This window comes from Dipteris shenzhenensis, chromosome 4, assembly GCF_047967505.1.
Source record: "Dipteris shenzhenensis isolate YYH24624 ecotype China chromosome 4, Dip_SZ_1.0, whole genome shotgun sequence".
Taxonomy (NCBI): Eukaryota; Viridiplantae; Streptophyta; class Polypodiopsida; order Gleicheniales; family Dipteridaceae; genus Dipteris; species Dipteris shenzhenensis.
In genome coordinates, this window is record NC_141599.1 from 28078006 (window position 1) to 28101446 (window position 23441).

The 23441-nt window shown below is 40.4% G+C and overlaps 1 protein-coding gene across 1 annotated transcript; it reads left to right on the forward strand.

Annotated features, from left to right (window-relative positions):
• The first annotated feature begins 17291 nt into the window (after positions 1-17291).
• On the forward strand, positions 17292-18338 carry LOC147902675 (protein BPS1, chloroplastic-like). Its single transcript, XM_087373920.1, has one exon. The coding sequence runs from the start codon at positions 17292-17294 to the stop codon at positions 18336-18338; it is 1047 nt and encodes a 348-aa protein (XP_087230046.1).
• Positions 18339-23441: the final 5103 nt, after the last annotated feature.

Below are 23441 nucleotides of genomic sequence, written 5' to 3' on the forward strand. Positions count from 1 at the left end.
ATATGAATATCCTTTGGAAGTGCTCTTAGATACCGAGGGTATAGCACATGAGATCCATGGTGTGTACGAAAGAGGGCCCTTTCTTCTTGTCTTCTTGCCTTTGCATCCTCGTATCTTCTCACCCATCTTTTCATCACATCACTATTAAGCACGCAATAGAGGTTGATACTATTATGCAACTCCGTGTCTATTACTTTGTTGTGTCCTTTCCCTTGAGGCACAATAGAGGTCATCCTTAGGTCTTCATCATCTGTCCATAGTCATGGGAGAGAGCTATCCACATCAACAAGAAACTCAGAAATATATACAAGTGACTCTTGTACCAACCAACCCTCAGCCATTCTACTTTTGGGTCTTGCATTTTGTCTCATGAAGCCCTTCAAGGTCTTCATGAAGTGCTCGAGGAAGAACAACCATCGTGCATGTATAGTACCACATATAGCAATCTCATCCACCAAATGCACTATAAGATGTAGTTGGCTTGTGAGAATAGAACGTGGAAATGTCTCCTCCACTAAACAAACCACCTCTACTAACATAACTCGAGCATTCTCAAGCATGGTGGGATCTATTTCCTTTGAGCTCACATACCTAGAAGATGAAAAAGTACACCATATTAGCAGCATTGATATGCATCATATTTTGTATCATGTAAAGTACCTCACAAGCTCGCCCATCTTGTAAATACAATCTTTCACGTCCTTCGATGCACTACGAGAAATGCTAGTAGGTAGTATGAACTAAACCCATGAGGAGGTGGTTGATTAGTTGCTTATAATTATTCACTCACAAATTTGAAAGGAAAAAGATATTATGCATATAAAATACTTACTTGGAGCATCTTGTGCCAATCATGAGATTCCAAGCCATATAATTGCTCTACACCTCTTTTCTTGCTCTTTGTAAAGGCTCCCTTCAAACACCTCATGCATCCAGTGGGAGTACCAATTGTAGTAATAGCATACTTCACCGCCACCATCTCTAGCTTTGATAACCTCCACGGTGCACAAGGTCAACAAACACGCCCATTTGGTCTTTCTTGTGGCCAAGCTTCATCACGCATCCTCCCTATGGTATGTAGATCCTCCCTTATGCCTACGGAATCTCATGTCCTATTCAAATGCTCGCAAATGGTAGATGCCACACTCTTGAAGATATGCATGGGATTAAGCAGGTGATTGATCTTGAGGTGGGACCAATATGGTAAATGATAAAAGATGGAGTATCTAAACAAAAGCTGGTGTTAGCAAGCAATCTTTATTTCCATCCAATATAGCACACAATAGTTACAAACCCTTACTGGCTCATGCCAAGTGGTGGAGGAGTCGTGGAACCGTCCTAAATTCTCATCCAATCTCCCGCAGTGAGTGATTGTGGGAGGACATCATTCCAAGGGGCAATATATCTAGGATGATCAGGTGGGAGAAATCGATGGTGATTCTCATAGATGACCTTATTGAATGCGTCTGCCTGTGAGGCAACTAGCGAAGGACCACAAACAGGACATGCATGGTAGCTCGATGTATTGAGACCTGAACAATAGATGCAATTAAGAGTTGAAGGTGGGTTTAGGGTGCCACATCCTTTGCCTATTCATAATTATAAAAGCAATGCTTACCTGAACACTTGCCATAGCCTGGGAAGTCATGCATCATCCGCATCAAGACTACTTTGCAGTTGAAGTCTCATGACGAGGAAGGCCTACTCACATCATGCACCTCGATACCTCTCCAAAGTATCTGTAGATCGTCAAGCAAAGGCTCCAAATAAGCATCAGGATTTTTGACTTTATGTTTTCCTAGAATTAGAAGGGACAGCATAACATGTCCTTTCTTAGTAGCCATAGAGGGTGAAAGATTATAATTCACCAATTTCACTAGCCATACATTGTAAGAGGTGCTTTTGAGACCAAATGGGTTCACGCCATCCATACCCAATCCAAGTCTCAAGCTCCTAGGTTCTTCCTTGAAGCTTGACATGTGTCTTCAATATGCTTCCATGCAGGAGAGTCTGCGGGAGTTCTCCACTTGCCATCGGTTGAACGATGGGAGGAACCTTGCCTCTCTACAAGTAGGGCACTCTCTTGCATCCTTATGTAGTCCACGAAACAAAACACAAATGTTGATGCATGCATGGATGCGCTTGTAATCTAATCCTCTAAGAGAGGTCACATGTTGTCTTGCCATATCTCTTGAGGTCGGTAATTTATTCTCCCTTGGAAGCATTTTACACAGTAGCCTGCACGTGATGACCATAAATGAGGAAAAGCATTCGAGTAATTGACCCACTAGCATAATTCACCATGTTTGCAAAATAGACTTTAAAGCTTACTTGAGTACTGCATTCAAACTTGCATTGCTCCATCCATAGATGGTTTGCAAGTTTAGTAACTCAAGGGAGGCACGTAGAATAGAGAATGTGCACCCCTTAAACAGTGGAGTTGATGCTATAGTAAAAAGATCATCCTGCTCCATGCTATCGTCCCTCCCTTCAGATTGATGGACATATAAATCCTGCACCATATCGTCTTATGCCCCTTCCCCCATGCCATCAGGAGGTCCTGTCTCGCAGAGCCGTTGGTGTACTCCTGTGCAGTCGAGACTCGGTTCTCTAGCTACGAGTGGTCCACGTAGTCTCGTTCAGTCTCCAGCTATGAGTGGCCAGCGTACTAGCTCAACACGATACAGTAGCAGGCGTAGTAGCAGGGAGAGTGGTGGGGGATGCATGGCACAAATATTATAAGTAAAGATTTGATTTTTCATACATTGATATATGTTGTCCCTTGTTTATAGGCCCCTGCACATGATGTTGAGCATGAACTCTCAACACCTTCCCTCAAGATCAACATCATGAAGTAGGCCTTCCCTCAAAGTTTCCACATGGCGACACAACTCCTTGATGCTCTTCTTCCTTGTAAGACTCTCACAGAGGTGCAAGACTCTCACTAAAGGGCTACCTCCTTGCAAGACTCTCATGTAATTGCGGCTTCCTCACAATTTTCTCATGGACAGCTGCGACCCTTTTCTCCTTAGTGCCCTTGCCTTTTCCTTCTCCTTCTTGCTCTACCTTCACAGCCTGGGCATTCAAGTATTCATGCTATGTAATCTATTGCATGCTTGTACACTCTAATTATACATGATCTTGCCACCTTTCTCATTTTCACGAATGATAACTAGGACTCGCTCGCTTCTCAATTTTGTGAAGCATCTGTAAGTGGAGCTGCTACTAATCCATGATAATAAGCAACCACACATGAGAAAGTTGCATATCTTCATCTGCATTCGCACACTCAACCGTTACATTTAAGCTTACTCAATGCGTATATATTTCTCGCTCTAGTTTAATCCCTTGTGCGGTCTAACAAGCTTTTGATAATTCTTCACACTTACTTTTTTGGTTTGGGCTTCATGGGGATCAACCGAGGTCATAGAGATGTAGCATTTTAGTCACCACCATTACCCCTTATATTTACTTTTAGTAGCCTTGCATGTAGCTCTTCTAGTGCTATCCTCTGCCAGGTGTCTTTTCCCACTCCTGCTCTGTCAGACAGTCTTCTTGGTGTAGTTTTTTGAGAGTCACCTTTGTCTCATACATTGTTACGTTGAGAGTTGGTTTGAGAGATTTGCAGTCTATGCATGTACTACATTAAACATCAATAACTTCCACATAGACAACATCTTCATGCAATAATTTTGTGACAATGATGTAAGTTTAAACTATATCACCAAGAAGTGTTGGTGAAGGAGCAAACCATGTAAGTTCCTAATTATTGCAAAACATATGTTTGGGACATTCTAAAATCATGGCAATTTTTGATTGGTGATTTTAAACGTGCTTGTGACATGCGCCAATAAAGGCCTTTGCTACCATATACATTTGGAAATGTTTTCGTTGGGAAAAAAGATCAAATTTGGACACATAGGAGTAAGGTTTTTCCATTAATGAATTGAATTCATAATAGAGTTATTCAAGTGTAGAAAGTAAGTGACCAAGGTCAATTTATAGGAGACCCTAAAATACATCACATTGACCTTTATTGTGGCCACCTCATTTCTGCTTAATGAAGCAAGCTTGGTAGCCAAGCCTACTTGAATAAGATAGAGCCTGATGTTGTTCTTTTTCCATCTAGTGTTCATTCTCGGTCAATGAGGCACTTGGCTTTATTGTGCATCTAGACTTTCCAACAAAATCCAACAAGATGTTGCCTAGGTTCAAGTCTATGTGCATCCACCTTCCTGCATGCAGCCTTGCCAAACCATCCATAAGTGCATGGATGATATGGAGAAAATTCTCACAAATAACATCGATTTGGGCAACATCTTCTTTCTCCAATGTAGCTTGTACTTCCCGGCTTGCTCTGGCCAGCATATCCGCTCTTCCCCTTAGAACATTGTCGATGTAGTGTATGAACCCCATTGGCAGAATCTAAAGGAACTCCAACAAGGTACTGCCATTAAAGTATAGCATGATGGTCCATAGTGGCTCTTCTCGGGTTGCTACAATCACATGTACAAGGATTGGGTGTAAAATTTGCATGAGTTGTTCTCTCCTTACTTCTCTTGTACATGTCCCAATGTTGCTGCAACCTCATTGTCTTCTCCACCATGGCTACTCTCTACCCTATCCTTCCATGCCTTGAAGCTCTCTCGTAGCTCTTACATCACTGCTCTGGTTTTTGCATTCTCCCTTTTTAGTTCCTCCATCATTTGGTCTTTTTCAATGTTCAATGAATTCTACATGTTGCAAAGCCATTTGTAAAGAGCCTCCTTTTTGGCTCTCTAATCTTCGAGGTGCATTTGCATCATTGTGCTAGCTTCTTCTCCGTGATGTCCCCATCCATTTTGATGTCTTCAAGCCTATCTCAAAGCTCCTTGATGCACTGCTCTGCTTCTTCTCTTTTATGCCTTTCCATTTCTGTGACCATTTTTTGAGCGGCCTTAGCTTGCTCTCGTGCCTATAAGGCCCTCACTTCTGCCTCCTCTAGAATGGCTTCTGCACCCTCCCTAAGAAATTTCTCAAGTTACGATGCCTTTGCTACATCGGTGGCTTTCTCTTGTAGAAAAGTCACCTTCTAAGACTTCTTATCATATTGCTCAAAAACCCCATTGGGTGTAGATTTCATTGCATGCCATCAATGGAATTCTTCAAGTTGGTTATTGTGCTCTTGGTGATTTCCCTTGAGAAAGATACATCACGTCCTTTTAGTTACTCTATTGCTGCTTGAACTTGCCAAAACTTCATGGTTGCTCTCGTATTGGGAAAGAAGCAAATTGTCTTCTTAAGCACATCCTAGAGGTATGTTGGCAAGCTAGAAAGCTTGACTCCACCATCTTCAATAATCTAAGTATTGGGGTATACATCTAGAATATCATGTCTCTTCCACTACTTCTCCAAGAAATGTGCTTGCAATTGCCTCTAGAAATGCCTAGCGCATTTTCAATCATGCTTTCAGTGATGGTAATCTTTTCATCTTAACATACTATTTGTCCCTCCTTCATATTCACCATTTGTACCAACTTGGTGAAGTTGTTGAGAGCATCCAAATTGGGCTTTTGAAGAGCGAGTGACGAGCTCCCATATGTCATGATTTCAAGATCAGGGGAGTAGAGGCTCTCGCACTGTACTATAGAGGGGGAGGATAGATTGTGTGAGGAGCTCTCAGACTATGCAGGGGGGACAAAAGATTATGTGAGGAGAATTCAAATTGTACAAACACATTTTGGAGCTCAATGTGTCAAGGGAATCCATTATGAGAGGGGATAGAACTTGTAGAAGAGTGCAAGGGAGAAAGAAACAGTCGAGAGGGATAGAAGCGACAAAAATGAAGGCAATGGAATAGTGGAGGCTTAGGTCTACAGTCTGAGTGCAAGGGAGAAAGAAATAGTCGAGAGGGACAGAAGACAAAACAATGAAGGGAATGGAATAGCAGAGGCTTAAGTTTGTAGCTGGACAACAAGGAATTTTCAAGGTGAGAGCCACCATGGTGGTTGGCCCAAATTTTGATTAATTCAATGGAGTAGTACTACCTTGCATGGTAATGAGTGATTAGAGGTGATTAGGCTTCATGATTTACGTCTGTGGTAATTACTGTCATCATTTGTTGGTGGTGGACATCAGTGGTGGCATCTACAATTACCAACCACATCTGTGGTTGCGGCTAAGATACCATCAGGATGGCAGTTAATTACTAACCAACCACTGTAGTGGCCCACAAGTACTCACTTGCTAGTTACCACCATCGAGCTTGCAAGCATGATGAGTAGAGTGCAGTTAAATACCAGTCACTAGGCTTACATGGTAATGAGTGATTAGAGGTGATTAGGCTTCATGATTTACATTTGTGGTAATTATTGCCTGGTGGTGGTGGTTGTCATCTGCCACATTTGTGGTGGCTAAGATTCCACTGGGCTAGTAGTTAATTACTAGACACCGCAGTGTAGAGTGTAGTTAATTACCAGTCACTGGGCTTGCATGATCAATAGATTGTAGTTAATTACCATGGTTAATTACTAGTTAATTACCAGTTAATTACCAAGATGATGACATCTGTAGCTAGTTACCACCATCGATGAGCCATCGATCTTGCATGCTCAGTAGAGGATAGTTAATTACTAGTTAATTACCCATTAATTACCAAGATAGTGGCATCTACTTCATGATTACCATCCACATCAAAATTAATTTCCACTATCATCAGTGGCAAGGTGGCATCTATGGTGGTGGCTAAGATTCCATCGGGCTGGCAGTTGATTACTAGCCACCAAAGTGGGCTACAATTAATATATCTCATGATTAAATTGGATGGAACCCTCCTTGCATTTTGATTAATTAAGGTGGTGGTTTAAAATGTCTCATGATTATTTGGATGGCACACTGGCCTCTAGGTCAAAAGGGAGAAGAAGAAGATGATCCACGCTGGCTCAAACTTTGATTAAGATAAGGTTCGTGCAGGCATTTGGCATTTCACTACTTTGCTTAAAAATGGCTCATGATTATTTGGATGCAACCCTCCTCAAATTTTGGCTAATTAAGATGGCAGTCATGATTATTTGGATGGAACACCTAGCCTCCTGGCATCCAACCACACCATCGTGGCTCCAACTTTATAATATATAAGGTTCATGGTATTTGGTGTTTGGCATTTTGCTATGTTGCTCTCATTCACCCCTGCTCTGCTACTATTCTCCACGCACCCTCCTTTAGCTCTCTTTCGCCCCTGCTGTACTTTTCTCCATGCTCCCCCCTCCAACTCTCATCACTCATCTGCTCCCTTGCTCATCCGCTCCATTGCTCACCCACTCATCTTCACCATGCCTATTGCAACTTGTCACACACTGTTCTTTCATAATCACGATCGAAATTGTAGCAAGATAATAATCACGAATGAACAAGAAGAGAGATTGCAATATGAACCAAACTGATTAGTCTTTACAATAATTTTGGAGAAGAACCACTCCGTGAAGGAGCTTGATACCACCCGCCCACCCCCGAGCTATCTCACTCTCACTCTCACTCTCACTCGCATGAAGATGTTCAAATCAAATGATCAAACGATCAAATCTCAATCACACTCTCACTCTCAAAATATCTTGATCGGATCTTCTTCTTTGCACTACCTCGATTCGCGTGTACTAATATCACTTTCGCAGTGCCTCGATATGCGTGCCTTCTCTTCGCTCGAGCAACCTCGAGATGCATGCTTTCTCTTTTCTTTCGCTCAACCTCGATATGCATGCGTTGGATTGTGTGTTCTCATTCTCACGATCTCCTCTTCTTTTATAGCCTTTCATGACTCCAAAATAAGCCGCCAAAAACCTCCAAAATCGGTTAAAAATAGCTTTTCTCGAAAAGCGTGCATGTGCTTTTCACCTTCTTTTAGCATGCGCTTATGATAGCAAATGCATACAGAATTTCGACGTCTCTTTTTTTTTTTTTTAAGGCATGAAAATGGCCGTGTTCGGAGCATCACCACGCCTGCCTCATACATCCAATGGACAAGCTCAATAGCTCATCTCGAAGATCGCACCCTCTTCTTTCCCTTTGCATTTGACCTTTCATGGATAATTCTTCCATCTCGACCTCCGTCTAATGCTTGCAACTCTTGACATGAAAATCCAGATGCACTTTTAGCTCAAAACCACTTTGTTAGCAACTTCTAACCTCCATACAGGCATGCAAACGAGAACCAAAAATTTATCACTAGGACAAAGTTTTCTACTCAACAAGATCTAAAACTCTCTCATACAGAGTTTCTTCAAATTATTTCTCTACTCAAAATCAAGCCGCAAAATCTAGCCGACACCATAATGAACAAAAACCAAAATTTTTCGACCAACACCAAACTTTCCCAAAACCTTCAAAACATCAAAACCATCCTTTTTTAACACTATCTGTGATATATATTCCAAAATATTTCATATATGAAATTGGAGTCACAGTCGTTCCCTCTTCAGGAACTCTGTCCTCAGAGTTTAAATGAAGGAAACTCAGTAAGTAAAGCATCTAAGTCTACCCATGAAGCATCTTCTATAGGATAAGCATCCCACTTAACCAAAACTTCTTCTATTGTTCTATTCCTAAGCCGCTTTGTGTTCCTATCCAATATATATTCAGGTTCGACTTTCAAAGTCCCATCCTCTATGATCCTAGACTTGTCCTGCAAATTATGAGTTGGGTTGGCAACATAAGATTTCAATAGACAGACATGGAAAACAGGATGCACTTTTATGTTCTCAGGCAGTTCAAGTTGATATGCAATCGAGGCAGCGCAAAGAAGAAGATCCAATCAAGATATTTTGAGAGTGAGAGTGAGAGTGTGATTGAGATTGATCGTTTGATCATCTGATTTGAACATCTTCATGCGAGTGAGAGTGAGAGTGAGAGTGCGGGTGGTATCGAGCTCCTTCACGGAGTGATTCTTCTCCAAAATTATTGTAAAGACTCATCAGTTTGATTCATACTGCAATCTCTCTTCTTGTTCATTCGTGATTATTATCTTGCTACAATTTTGATCGTGATTGGGAAAGAACAGTGCGTGACACAACTACTACTACCCCTCGATGCAATGTGACCCCAATCTTATCTGCCTTCTTGTATAAGGTGATTGTGTTGCACTCTGTAGGAGTGGAAAGGCTGGCTCTTGTGGAATCCCTTCTTTCCGTCAGTCGATTCCCCCTACATCTGCATGTCACTAGCTTGGATGGCATGCATAACTATACCCTCTATATGGATGTGCTGTATCGATCCCTCCTAGATGTCGATGAAGCGCTAATGATTTTCATAGCAAAGTACTCTTGTCTTATTGAGGGGGCCATAATCGGAGTCCTGGCAATGTGCAAGTCCTTGGCCTCTCCATCATCTCCTCCATTGGCTCCCCAAAAAATTCAAATGTAGCAAGTTCGCCTGGCGGCAATACTCAGTTGTACAATATTCTCTTACTATCAGCAATCATCATTATTGAGTTGTACAAATATCCTCTTACTCAACGAGGCTCATAACCACTCAGCAATGGATGGATGCAATCTTTTGGCCTCAAAGACTCTCAGTGATCTTTTGGCTCGCTGGATGTAATCTTTTGGTTTGTAAGACTCTTAGGAATTGTTGAGTTTTTACAAATTTAAATGCTTTTGTTCAATTTGAGGCTCTTAATATAAACTGTTGTCAAGTTTTTATATATACCACTCAGCAATGGTTGAGTGGTTATGGTCACTAGATGTAATCTTTTGACCTCTAAGCTCTCAACAATTGCTGAGGTTTTTATAAATGTAAGATCTTCTATTGAATTATTGCTCTCATTATAAATTCAAGTTGTTAATTTTTATATATCTTGTTATTGGATGTAGATGTAATCTCTTTTGGTTAATGGAGAAGATTCCATGGAGCACAATGGTGAAGGATTGCCTACTTTAGCATTGTGCTCATTGGAATATTACCCCCGCCCCCAAAAACATTGCACACAAGTTTCCTTCTTATTGTAAACATTGACTATGGAGCATATGCATATTCTTAAGGGATGCTTAAAGCCTATATCCAAAACTATATGGATAGACCTTTGAAATTTTATGCATATTCAGAGAGCATATGCATAAAGTTTTACAACTTTGAGCTTTTGAAGCATATACATTAAAGGTTTATGCATACAATGTGTAGGACATATGCTTATTGCTTTAAGGGTTTAAATATTTTTGGATGAAGCTTCATCTAGAAGGAAGAAAATAATACAAACAACCTACCCCATCTCATTTGCAAATGCTTAAGGCATTACAAATGGCATTGCAAATGAAAAGGAAAAAAGAGAGGAGAAGGGAAAGAGAAGGAGAAGGGAAAAACTAAAGAGGGAAAATTGGAAAAAAGAATGGGACAAAGGAGAAGGGAAAGGAGAAAGAGAAGAAATTGGAGAAAAAAGATTGGAAGAAAGGAGAAGGGAAAGGAGAAAATAGAAGAAATTGGAAAAAAAGAATGGAAGAAAGGACTCTAAAAAGGGAAAGGAGAAAAAGAAGGGAGAAGGGGAAAAAAGAATTGAAGAGAATAGAGGAGAAAGGGAATGGAAAGGGCAAGGGAAGGAAAGGGAAAGGGAAGGAAAGGGAAGGAAAGGGAAAAGGAAAGGAAAAGGGAAAGAAAAGAGTAGGGGGAGGAGAAGGGGAAAGGAAAGAAAAACTTGACAACACAAAACAAAAAAAACATACCTGGCACACAAATTCAAAGGAGAGGTGCTTGCAAGGTCTAGAGGTGCTCCAAAGTTATGGAGAGGTTCTTGCAAGGTCTGGAGGTGGTTGAATATTGTGCAAGGTTGGAAGAGATGAATGAGAGTGATGCAATTTGGGACTATGGTTTTATTTGCCATAGGGTCGATATTAGCATCAAAATTAGCATCTAATAAAGTATCAATATTATCATAAATAATGAGATACATTAATTTTACAAGTTCTTCTACTTGGGCTCAAAATTTTAATGCTTTTCTTTGCTCCAATTCTTGATAGAGTTTAACATCTGACAACATTAAATGTATTGTGAATCCTTGAACCTCTAGGAGCATTTCTTTAGGGTCTATATCTCGATTTGATTGCATCGTGACCTTGTGGGCCTATGATGTCAATTTTCCATATCCATGCTCAAAATACATGGGTAAAAGAGGACAAAATCTGGCAGGAAAGAAATGTTTTTTAAAGGTTTTGTATCACTTTTTCACCACACACATCACACATGTGCTAGAAACAAATGCCTCGGTGGTCTTCTAACCATGAAAATGGGACTTGATGGCCATGTTGCACATGCTTTACATTCACCTAATTGATGACCCATGCAAAGTATCATGCCCATTGGGCACCATTTGCATGGATTAAAAGCCATATTTCCATACTTTTTACCATGCATCATGCTTGTGCAGGGAAAAAATGCCTCGATGGTATTCTAAGCACGAAAATGGTACCAAATGGCCATGAAACATTGCACAATCCTTTGAATCACCTAATCTACGTCTTGTGCAAAGTATCATGCCCATCAGGTACCATTTACATGGTCAAGAATCCATATTTCCATGTTTTAACCATGCATCATGCATGGGCATTTAAAAAATGCCTTAGTGGCCTTCTAGGCATGCAAATGGGACTTGATGGCCATGATACTTTGCAGGGGTGTTAAACTCACATGTGTTAAGGTGTCTTGAACTTATCATTCCCATCAAGCATATTTCCATGTTTTTTAACACGCATTTGATGTCCATGATAATTTTAATGGGACTTACAATAAACTAATTTTGATCACTTGCATAGTATCATGCCCATCAGGTACCATTTGTATGGTCAAGAAGCCATATTTCCATGTTTTCGACCATGCATCATGCATGTGCAGGGAAAAAGTGCCTAATGGTCTTCTAGGCATGAAAATGGGACCCCATGGCAATAAAATAAATAATTTAAGGCTCATTAAAAGTTTCATGCCGATTGGGTAACATTTGCATGGTCAAGAAGCCACGTTTCCTTGTTTTTGACCATGCATCACACATGTGAGGGGAAAAAATACCCCGATGGTATTCTAAGCAAGAAAATGGTACCGATGTCTATCAGACTCTGAATAGGGGGATTATAATATACTATTTTAAGCTTCATACAAAATACCATGCCCATCGAGGACTATTTGCATGGGCAAGAAGCCATATTTCCATGTTTTTGACCATGCCATCATGCATGTGCCCTAAACAATGCCTTGGTGGCGCTCTAAGAATGCAAATGTAGCTGATGGCCATGATACTTTTCATGGGCCTTAAAATCACCCAGTCTAATTTTTTTTTTTATTATAATGCCTATTGGTACCATTTTCATGGTCAACAAGACATATTTCCATGTTTCTACCCACACATCACGTATGGGCATACAAAAAAACACCTTGTTGGTCTTCTAAGCATCCAAATGGGACCTAGTTGCCATGATACTTTGTAGGGGCCTTGAAATAACTTAAATTAATTACTTCAGAAATTATCATGCCCATTGAGTATGATTTCATGCTTAGAAGACATATTTATGTGTTTTTACCCATGCATCATGCATGGGCATACAAAACATTACCTCGGTGCTCTTCCAAGCATGCAAATGGGACTATATGGCCATGATACCTTGCAAAGGCCTTAGCCTCACCTAATTTCAGGGCCATGCAAAGTATCATGCCCATAGGTACCATTATCATGCTTAGAAGACATATTTTCATGCATCACCCATGGGCATACAATCCCATGCATCACCCATGGGCATACAAAAAAAGGCTTTGGTGGTCTTCTTAGAATGATAATGGGACCAAGGATGATTTTTTAAGGTTAGTTTCATCAAGAAGCAAAATTTTTATGTTGGTGTCGAAAGTTTGTATGCCCTAATAAAAAAAATGTTTGAAACATTCGCCAGGATTTGAAACTTTTATGTGAAAAATTTTAAGTTTTTCCAGATTCACACATTTTATGTCAAAATTCAAAAGAAAATATACAAAATTCTACTATATTCTATCAATATTGTGAATCTAAAAAATTGAGCCAAGCGACAAACTTTCGCCAGGTTTTTATATTAATATATAAATATACCTTCGATAAAAACATCTACGAATAGGACTCGATGACCAGAATACCTTGCACATACCTTAAGCCCCATGCAGAGTATCATGCCCATTGGGTAGTGTTTGCATGGTGGAGACATATTTCCATGTTTCTGCCCAATGCATCAAGCATGGGCATACAAAAAAATGCCTTGGTGGCCCTCTAAGCATGCAAATGGTACTTGATGGCGATAATATTTTTAATGGGTCTTAAACTCAGCTAATTTAAGGCTTGCAAAAAGTAGCATGCCCATTGGGTACCATTTGCATGGTCAAGAAGCCATATTTCCATGTTTTTGCCCATGCATCATGCATGGGTGTTTAAAAAAATACCTCGGTAATTTCTAGGTATGTAAATGGTACCCGATGGTCATGATACTTTTTAGAGGACTTAAAATCACCTACTTGAAGGCCTGTACTAAGAATCATGCTAATAGGGTACCATACTCATTGTGAAGAAGACATATTTCCATGTTTTTGCCCATGTATCACGTAGGGACTTACCATTTTCCGAGCTAAAACCCCCGAGCTTCCAAGATTTTGGAAGTTTTAAAGGCTGAATATGTTGGCTTTATCATGTTTTTTACATAATAGTTTGACAATATTTTTTTAAGGAATAACCTAGGAATTTTAAAAAAAACCAAAGGGGACCAACACAAAAGGCATTGTACCTTGCAAACCATACCTTGGAATGAGGAGGTGTTTTAAAAAAAAATGTTGCTTTGTTCATGCTTATCCCAATGATGGATTCAAATTTGATATTTGAGAAGGCCCAATACTATTTCTCTGGCAAAATAGGGATGGGAGCTAATACAAAAAGCATCATAACTTGCAAACTGCACCTCAGAATGAGAAGGTGTAAAAAACAAAAATGCTCTTGAATTCTCATGTGCTATCTAATGAGGGTCTAATGATAGATTCAAAATTGAAATTTTAGAGACCCCAATCACTTTATTTTGGGAAAAATAGGGGGGGTGGGGGGGGGAGGTCATGTAAACAGTATCACAACTTGCAAACCATACATTGAAATGAGGAGGTACCTTAACACTCTTTGGATCACAAAATCTACTATACAAAGTTCTATCCATGAAGCATTTTATCGATGCTTTTATCAACAAAATTATCACCTCTGGTATATTTCTAGAGAGGTTCTTGATAAACATACCAATGGAACAGAGAATTTTCAACAATTTTGACAAGTAGGATCCATTTTTTCCATGTTTTGTCATCATGTATGGATTATCCAATAACCTAGTATTGCATTGAAGAGGAGGATGCACTAAATGAGGATGAAATAATGCAAGACATGATAAACACTTACTTTGGTGCTCCTTGACCCTAGAATGAAAGAGAAAAAGATGTGGAAGTTAATAGGGAGAATAGCATGAGTCTTACGGAGCTAGAGGGCTTGCAACGTGAGCAAGCACCATGTAGTATGAAGGGGCAGCAGATCTCATCTTGCAGCCATTCTTCTGATCTTCAATTTATAAGAAACTTATGGATGGTCAAAAATTAGCATTCTTTCCCTCTTTTGATAAGAGTTCTGCCTAGTTTTGATGTATTCTAAACTATAGTTTCAAGCATGTACTTCCAATTTGCTGCTTTGAATTCATTGAATGTATCAATGTATCAATGTTGAGAGAGAGAGAGAGAGAGAGAGAGAGATGACTAATTAATTCTTCACTATGCTATATTCCAAAGACATTGAAATAGATACATGTTCACAACTTAGGCTTAGGTTTTGTCCCAAAAATATTATCATATAGGGTGATTTATACCGTTTTACATATGCACCAGCCCACCTCCAATTGCTTAGTGATGCTTCACATGTCTATCTTGAGTCATAAATCCTATCAAAGAGAAATTTAAATGCATTGCAAAGGCTATCCCTATAGGATGAGAAAGTACAAGTGGTGACCAAAAAAAGCATGGTAAACATTTTGCAGTAAATGAAGACACCAAGTAAGCAAAGGGATTTATCATTTGTCCAAAGAGGATGAAGGAAATTGAGCAGCATCCTTGTTTAGTGTGAACTTGGCCGTCAATAGCCATTGCTGGCTAGAGTGAATGGGCTTGAATGTATTTTAGGAATTGCCATGGAGGTATGTACTCAATCACATTCTTGCCAAGGAGGTGATCAACACCTATGTTGTAAGCATAAACTCTTTCAACCTGGGTGGCAACTATGATTATGGTGAATGAAGCCTAGGTGGTGGCAATTTGTAGGCTTCCAACCAATGAAGATATTCTTAAGTAGTTGTGTTTTTCCAACATTGACATTTGTTTGTTAACGAGTATGGAGGTTTTGAAAGAGTACTAATTGATTTCAATGCAATATAAGATACTCAATGTTTAGATATATAATGTGAAATACTAATTAAAAGCTATATTTTTTATTATGTTTCTATAAAGGTAACTTTATAAATAGATCCAATATGATCAGATAAAGAATTTCTTATTGTAGTTAACACTAAGAATTGGCCCCAAAGGTTGTTGTTTCCACACTTTGAGAAAAGCACTAAGAGTCAAGAATGTTTTTTCATTGGCAAGGGTGTCTTCTTTGGTGTAGTTTTTTAAGAGTCACCTTTGTCTCATACATTGTTATAGTAAGAGTTGGTTTGAGAGATTTGCAAAGTCTATGCACATACTGAGTTAAGCATCTATGACTTTGATGTAGACACCATCTTCATGCAATAATTGTGTGACGATGATGTAAGTTTAAACTGTATCACCAAGAAGTATTGGTGAAGTAGCACAAACCATGTAAGTTCCTAATTCTTGCAAAACATCTGTTTGGGACATTCTAAAATCAAGTGATTTTAAACATCCTTGTGACATGCAGAAATAAAGGCTTTTGCTACCATATACATATGGAAATGTTTTCATTGGGAAAAAAGATCAAATTTGGACACATAGGAGTACGGTTATTCAATTAATGAATTGAATTCATAATCGAGTTATTCAAGTATGGAAAGTAAGTGACTGAGGTCAATTTATAGGAGACGCCAAGATAAAACATCACATCAAGCCTCTATTGTGGCCACCTCATTTCCACTTAACTAAACAAGCTTGGTTGTCAAGCCTACTCGAATAAGATAGAGCCTGATGTTGTGCTTTTTCCATCTAGTGTTCAATATTCTTGATCAATGAGGCCCTCGGCTTTATTGTGCATGTGAAGTGCCTCAATTCTCATAACATAATATAAATGACACATGTGCTTTGGTTCTCTAAACATAATATAATATGAAACATGTGCTAAGCCCAATAACATTATATCTCGAAATCCTAAACAAAATCGAAAATATGGGGTGTTGCAGCTTGGAGGAGTTAATGTGATGAGTTCAATGAATAAACATCTTGAAGTAGGGTAAATAAATATATGGTGGACTGTCTCCCTTTGAAACGGATGTGTTCCCTGAGATAGGTACTCTGATGAGGAGTGATATGATGTGTATCCCAAATAAATTAAAAGGCATGTCCCCCTTCCAATGATGCGTTGTTGAGGAGCAAGGCCAACACGTTGAGCATGTCCCCTTGCATGGGTCACCCTTGGTGAGGAACAAGGTGAGCATGTTGTGTATAGATAAGGAACTAAGAAAAGTCCCCACAAGTTGATTGATGTGAGAAAGGGGACACTCTATCAAGCTAGGCAAAGCAGATGACACACAATTGAAAGCTAAAGTGCAAGCAATCCACACACTTTGCTTTGGTGTCTCAAGCTCTTTTTTAAGGCATTGGTTCGGTGGAGAGGAAGCAACGCTGGTACAGACCATGATGGCTTTTGTGCACTAAAGGTCATGACACGATGGTGAAGGAGAGCATCTTGGAGGAGTAGTTTTATGTAGAGCACCTTGGAAAGAGTAGTTTTGTATAGAGCAACGTGCGCCCTCAGAGCTGGATCCCTCCCTCCCTCGCGACAGCACTGCTTGCTTTCGTCGTGTAAGCGGAATAACGATATCATATAAGCAGCAATGCAAACGTGTTGTTAGATAGGACAAGGTCAAGAACTCGTATACTATAAAGCAAGCGAGGGCTAGCACACTCTGGCCTGCACATGCATGCGAGTTTAGAAAAGCGCATAAACTAAGACCTTGGCAGGGTGAGCTGTCTGTCCTCCGCCATAAGATAAAACACTCGCACTCCCACTCCTCAATATCGTCGACATCGTCCGAGTTCTTTTGATCCCAATCAGTATTCAGCCTCAGTACTTCTCCATGGGTTCCTCCCTTCTTGCCTCCCTGGCGCATTCCCTCTCTCTCAGAGCGGAGCAACGCAATATCGCCCGGGAATGCCATGACCCTGCCTTGGAAAAGTTTGAAGTAGACCTGACAGAGCGCCTTCAACACCTCCAACTTCCAGGCGGCTCTTCCTACCTTCACCTCAACTGGCTGCTCGATGCCTTGGCTGTAGTTCTGTCCACGGAGACTTCAGTTCACACCCTCATTTCCAGCCCGCTGGAGATGCAGCCTGCAAAGCACAAACTCTGCCCGCACTATATTGACGATGTCATCAAGTTGCTGGACGTCTGCAACGCTCTCAAAGACGCGACGGCCGACATCCACGACTACCTCCGGTTGGTCCGGCATGCGCTTCACTGTTTGGACTCGAGGGAGGGGGCGATCAGCCTGCCAAACTTGATGCGGGCAAGAAGCACCCTCTCCGAATGCCTGCATAAGATGGCAGCCACCAACGGGGTCCAACCGCCATCTAGGCTGCAAGCTTGCGGCTCCTTGCTACGAAAAATGGGAATGCAGAAGAAGCATAATAGCAGTGGTATTGATGCAATGGATGGGGCGAGGAGCACCACCCTTCTGGTCTTGGGAGTCCTTGCTGATGCTTTGTCTCTGAGAAAGGCCAGGAAATCTAGTATCCCAGCTACTGTACTCAGGTGCAACAGGAAGCCATGGTCCACTACTCTTCTGAGATTGCAGCAGGAATTAGTGCAAGAGGAGATGGAGAGGCGGAGCTCTAAGGACGTTGCTCTCTTGCAGGAGTTTGAGAGGATGCGAGTCGCAGTGAGAGAGATTCATCGCCTCGTCAACGAGCTTTTGGTGGACAAGATGCTCTCGACGCCATCCCCTTTCGCTTGCGACTCGCAAACAGCAGTCATAGAGTTGCGGCGAGTCATTGAGACTCTTGGAAAGACTTCGCGAGACGTGCAAGGATCGATGGCCATGCTACAACAACAGATGACGGATCTCTTCCAAAGGCTCGTCGCCATCAGAGTGGCTCTCTTAGATGCCCTCCCCATGAGTTCTTAAGCCATGCGACCTGTGTGGACCTTGTATACTAGGCAGGCTAGCAACTCACACAACCAAAATGTACAAGATCAAGGGGTTTAAACCCCTATATACGTTTCATCTCGTGTTGTGTTTCATGTTGGACGAAGCAAGTACATATGAAGAGACTAATGGTCCCTTTTGGGTGATGCTTGCAAATAACAATAAAGAACATTCATCCCTTTTGTGTGAAAAAATTCACATCCCTTGGCACGAGGCTATAATTATATTGCTCTTGCATCCGTTGTCACAATCCGAATTATTTGTCACAATCCGAATTATTTGCTACTTGTAACTAATTCCATGGCGAAGGTAAACGGCTCTAGCCAAGATGACATCCTAGTGCACTTCTTCGAATACTACTAGATCAGCTATGCTATGCGACAAGATTCTTACATCACTTTTGAACATTTGCTTCAGATCAGGGAATCTCCCTTGCTCAATGAATCAGGGAGTTATTCCTCAGTGAATTAATTAATTGCAACCTGAGACTCGTGTCCCCTCACAATGTTGAATGCTGCAGCCTGCATACAAAATTACAAATTAAGTTTGCAAGAGTGTTGCAATATTCATGATGCTATCCTTAACTTGCGTCTCGCAATCGATTGTGTAGTCACATCCAAATCAAAAGTCTATGTCGCTCAACTTGGATCTTGAGAAAGCATGGATTGGATTAGTTACTAGATGTTCATCCTTAAGGTGATGTCCATTAAGCTTGGTTTTGGACACGAGTTCATCCACATGACAAAAGCCCTTTTCACTAAAGCTACTTCCATAATTTCAAATTATTGCTATTCGTATGAGAGTCTCCCACTCAAGCAATCCATATGACAAGGGGTCCCATTCTTTTTGCCACTATAACAGAGGGTCCATTTGCACCCGATCGATCATCACATCAATCGAGGAAGTATTCCTAGCTTGCCACTATTGGATGGATCGTATTTCTTTGCTCAATTTTTTGTGAATGACAATTATAACATGCTACAAGCTGAAGAGGGAAACCTAGAAGTGCTCTTAGTGCTCTATGTATACTTTGCTCCAGTTCTCCACTCTAAAATTAAAAGTTCAAAGACTACTGCTCTTTAAATGGATTGGGAACACCCCCCAAAATCGACAGATCAATATGGTTTGAAGATGATCCAAATGGGGGAAATTTGTTGATATCCATGGTGTCTGCTAGGCCTTGGGGTTCATGCAGCAATGAATGTCGTAGTACGATAATAGAGTTTAGCTAAAATTTCAAAAATCGCAACAAGAAGCTCACACTCCTTGGAAAGAATCACAGTGGTAAAGCACATGCCTTTACCTATACTGGTGTTTGCATTTATCGTCCTTCCTTTCTCCCATGGAGGGTTCTTTATACTCGAGCGATTGGCTACATATATGATTTGGTGCAATCACTGGCATGCATTTCCCTGGTAACATGCGACTATTCCAAATTCTAGATGAGGTTTGGGAATAGAGCCATTCAAAGTCAAGTGTCATTGCCTTTGTTGTTGTGAAAAGGTACTAAAGTTGCATTTGCATCAGCCTTCTAGATTGAGCAAGCTAGTGTACTTGGTATCAGGCACGGTGCCCTTTAATGTCAAGACATTCCAATTTATGAATTTCTAGTTTAAATTATCCAATTAGATTTTCTTAATAAATAAGTTCCCATTTCGAAAACAGTATCACCAACTGATAGTGATAGGACTCTTGCCATGAAGATTTTGCTAAACGAATGGGCTTTTGTAAACAAGTTTGCCCCATTAACCCAAGGCTTGACCGAACGATTGAACAACCATGCCTGAGCACATGATACTCTTTGAGGGATCTTCATGCACAATGGTTTTGTAGCCTAGTGATTTTGGCAACTGAATTCCATTTATTACATCGGTACTAGTTCTTCCTCAATGCTACATTTGCTAGATTCCATATTGGCTAGCCTACAAGCTAGATTATCACTTGGCCAATTGGTCTTTATGGTTGGGTTAATCAAGAGGAAAGGACTTCTCACGATTGAATCGTAATGACTTCCTTTTAAGTTGAACTCTTGATGTTGTCAATGATATACGAGTGGTATGGAAATAATGAGTTGCCTTGGACACCATTGATGTTTAGTCTAGAAGCCTATGCTATTTGATTCCTTTCAAACAGATTGAATATTTTGATTTGGATACTTTTAACCTGAAAGTCCTTTGTGAAGAACTAGATAAGGAAATGTGCCAAAGACGTTTTGCCCATGTGCCCATTTTGCAAGGCTAATTTGGGGAACCATTATCATTTAGTTTGGGATTACACGGTTGTTCATGGGCTTTGGAGGACTATCTGGCATTGGTTGTCCTGCATCCACATCCACATTCCTATTACGTGGAAGTTAGTTATCCTGAAAAGGACAAAGGCTAAGTAAATGATTCACATCCTATACATTCACATTCACAGCACAAAGCTATGATGTTGCTCTTGCATCCTTTCTCAGAATCCAACTTATTATTATTATTATTATTTGGGTAGAAAAAGAGTGATTATATTAATTCAAAACATTTTTCTACAGCTTCAAAGCTCATCCAAAAAAGGAATGCTGTTCACATATGACCTTCCTCTTTTACTACAAGAGTGATAAGAACCAAAACCAATAGATTCCTCAATAGATATTAAGAGGAGCTTCTCAAATATGGAAAGAGAAGCTAGAGGATTCCTCCTTGGAGTCAATGGTGTGTACTGAAGCATTACTAACTTTAAAAAAATTTCAGAAACACCTTAGATAGGGTCAATAGACATCTCATCCATATCCTATAGCTGAATTGGTAGCACAACATCAGTAAGTCTTTGAATCTGAAAGGAAGGGACAGAATCAACAGAAGGTATCCAAGTGGAGAGGCAAGCAAAGGGAATCTGAGTGCAAGGGCCAAAAGTAGCAGGAGGCAACTGAGCTGAGAGGTTAACAAAAGAAGGGGGAGGCTCAGTAGAGGGGCCAACATCAGCAGAGGTAAATTGGGTTGAAGGGGTAGCAGAGGGACTCTGAGTATAAGGACATGCAATAAAAGAAGGAAACTTAGCTGAGGGGCTAGTAGAAGGAAAGGGAACCTAAGCTAAGAGGCCATCAGAAGGAGGATAAGTAGGCTTGGTAGTAGTAGAGGAAACCTGAGTTGAAGGACCAGCTGTGGTAGATCTCCTCTACATGAAGTTCGGCAACTTTGTATGATCATCAGAGATAAAATAGTAGCATTTGTGTCTAAAGATATCTGCATTCAATCTTGAGTGTTCAAGATTGTAGGCACTTATGGAGAAATCAAGGTGTCTTTTGTCTTGTCCCACCATGAAGCAAACAAGACATCAGTACAAAGCTCTTTATGATTAAACTAAAAATTATTTCTAGAGATCCAAATGAACCAAAGAGCTGCATGAGCTCTTATTAATTGGAACCAAGGCTCATGCCTTATTTTGCAAGCATCACCTAGTAGAATAGCTTTCCAATTCATAGGTTCTCCACACTCTATCTGAATAAGATTCCAAACTCTTATGGCATGAGGGAAAGCAGCAAATAAATGAAAAATATCCTCCATGGAGTCTAGATATCTCTGACACTTGCCATATCCCTTTCCTATTCTGAATCTTGTAGCATTAGTCCAAACTACTTTATGGAGAATAAGCCAAGGAAGACAAGACATCTTCTCTGGAACACTTTTAACCCATATTCTGTTAAACTTGGCATTCCAAACAACTCTATTATCTTTCAATTTCCATCTGACATTGAGGGTTCTAAAAGGATCATCCATGTCAGTAGTAGGAGTCAGTATTGGAAGTAAGAAAGAACAACCTACCCAATTGATTCTTTATGCATACACAGGACAAAGCCTCCTTTCCAGCTAATTTCTCCCTTCCATAAGTCCAACCTCCCCATGACCAGTCCTTGATTTTGATTGGTGAGGGAAAATTCCCTTCTAATTTCTTGCCATGTCTTCCATCTGAAGAGTTCTTTGTTCCATGACCACCCCCAAGATTGAATCCGTTTCTTAAAAAGACCAACTACCACAATAGACTATTCATCTATCAATATGCATATTGTTGAAACCCATACTGAGTCAATGGCCACAAAGGCCCCTTTACCAGAGAATTGTAAAAGGCACCCCAAATATACTTCCACAAAGGGCTTCCTTTGACCTTGCAGGGTTCAAGGTTGAATATAGGTGAAGTAAGAGGATAATTTCTCCATTTGGAATTCCTGTAGGGTCTAATGAGTCTCATATTTCTCAATAAGAGTTGAGCCCAATCATCTTTTGGATGTAATAGAGCTTTGATTATCCAAATACTTGAAAGTTTTGGTAGCAGCTAAAATATCTATCACACCTAGCCCCTCTTCCTTGGGCTTAATATAGTGACTCCATCTTACCTTAAAGATTTTGTTAATTCCTCCCCACAAAAATGATCTACACAATCTGGTGAATCTGGCAACTCTTGCTTTATATGGAGACTAGCAAGAGATATAAAATATAGCTATGGGGTAAAGATAATGGCTGAGTACCAATCTCCTTCCAACCAAGTTTTCTTAGTAGCTTCTCCACTTATCCAACTTTTTCTGAAATCTCCAATCCCACCTTTGCTTCATTGTGACATCAAATCCCATTGGAATGCCCAAAAGTCTAAAGAGTGTGCCCTTTTGAATTTTAAGACATCCAATTGTTGAAGAACCCCTTGTTCCATGCCACCACTAAGAGTATCATACCTTGTTTTGGAATGGTTAGTTGAAGATCCTGAAGCTTTATAGAAAACATCAAGGCAATCCATCACACAGTTGACATCTTGCTCAGTATTTCTAAGGGTAAGTGTAGTGTCATCTGCAAACTGTTGACAGACAAGATATTTACCATTCATAAGCTCAATCCCTTGGAGACTTCCTCTTGGATTTGGCTTCTAAGGAGCAAGCCAAGAGCATTGTTGTGCTACTATATAGAAAATAGGAGAGGAGCCAAGGGGCATCCTTGTTTTACTAATCTTTTAAAAAGGAAAGGATCACTCATCTTCCCATTGACATTAACCTTAGCTGAAGCATTGATGAGAAGGAACTTGAAATTTGAAACAAAGGAAGGACCCAGACCCATGCCT

What these genes read in the sequence shown, in the direction of transcription:
- LOC147902675 (XM_087373920.1), top strand. Translation starts at nt 17,292, where the DNA reads ATGGGTTCCTCCCTTCTTGCCTCCCTGGCGCATTCCCTCTCTCTCAGA.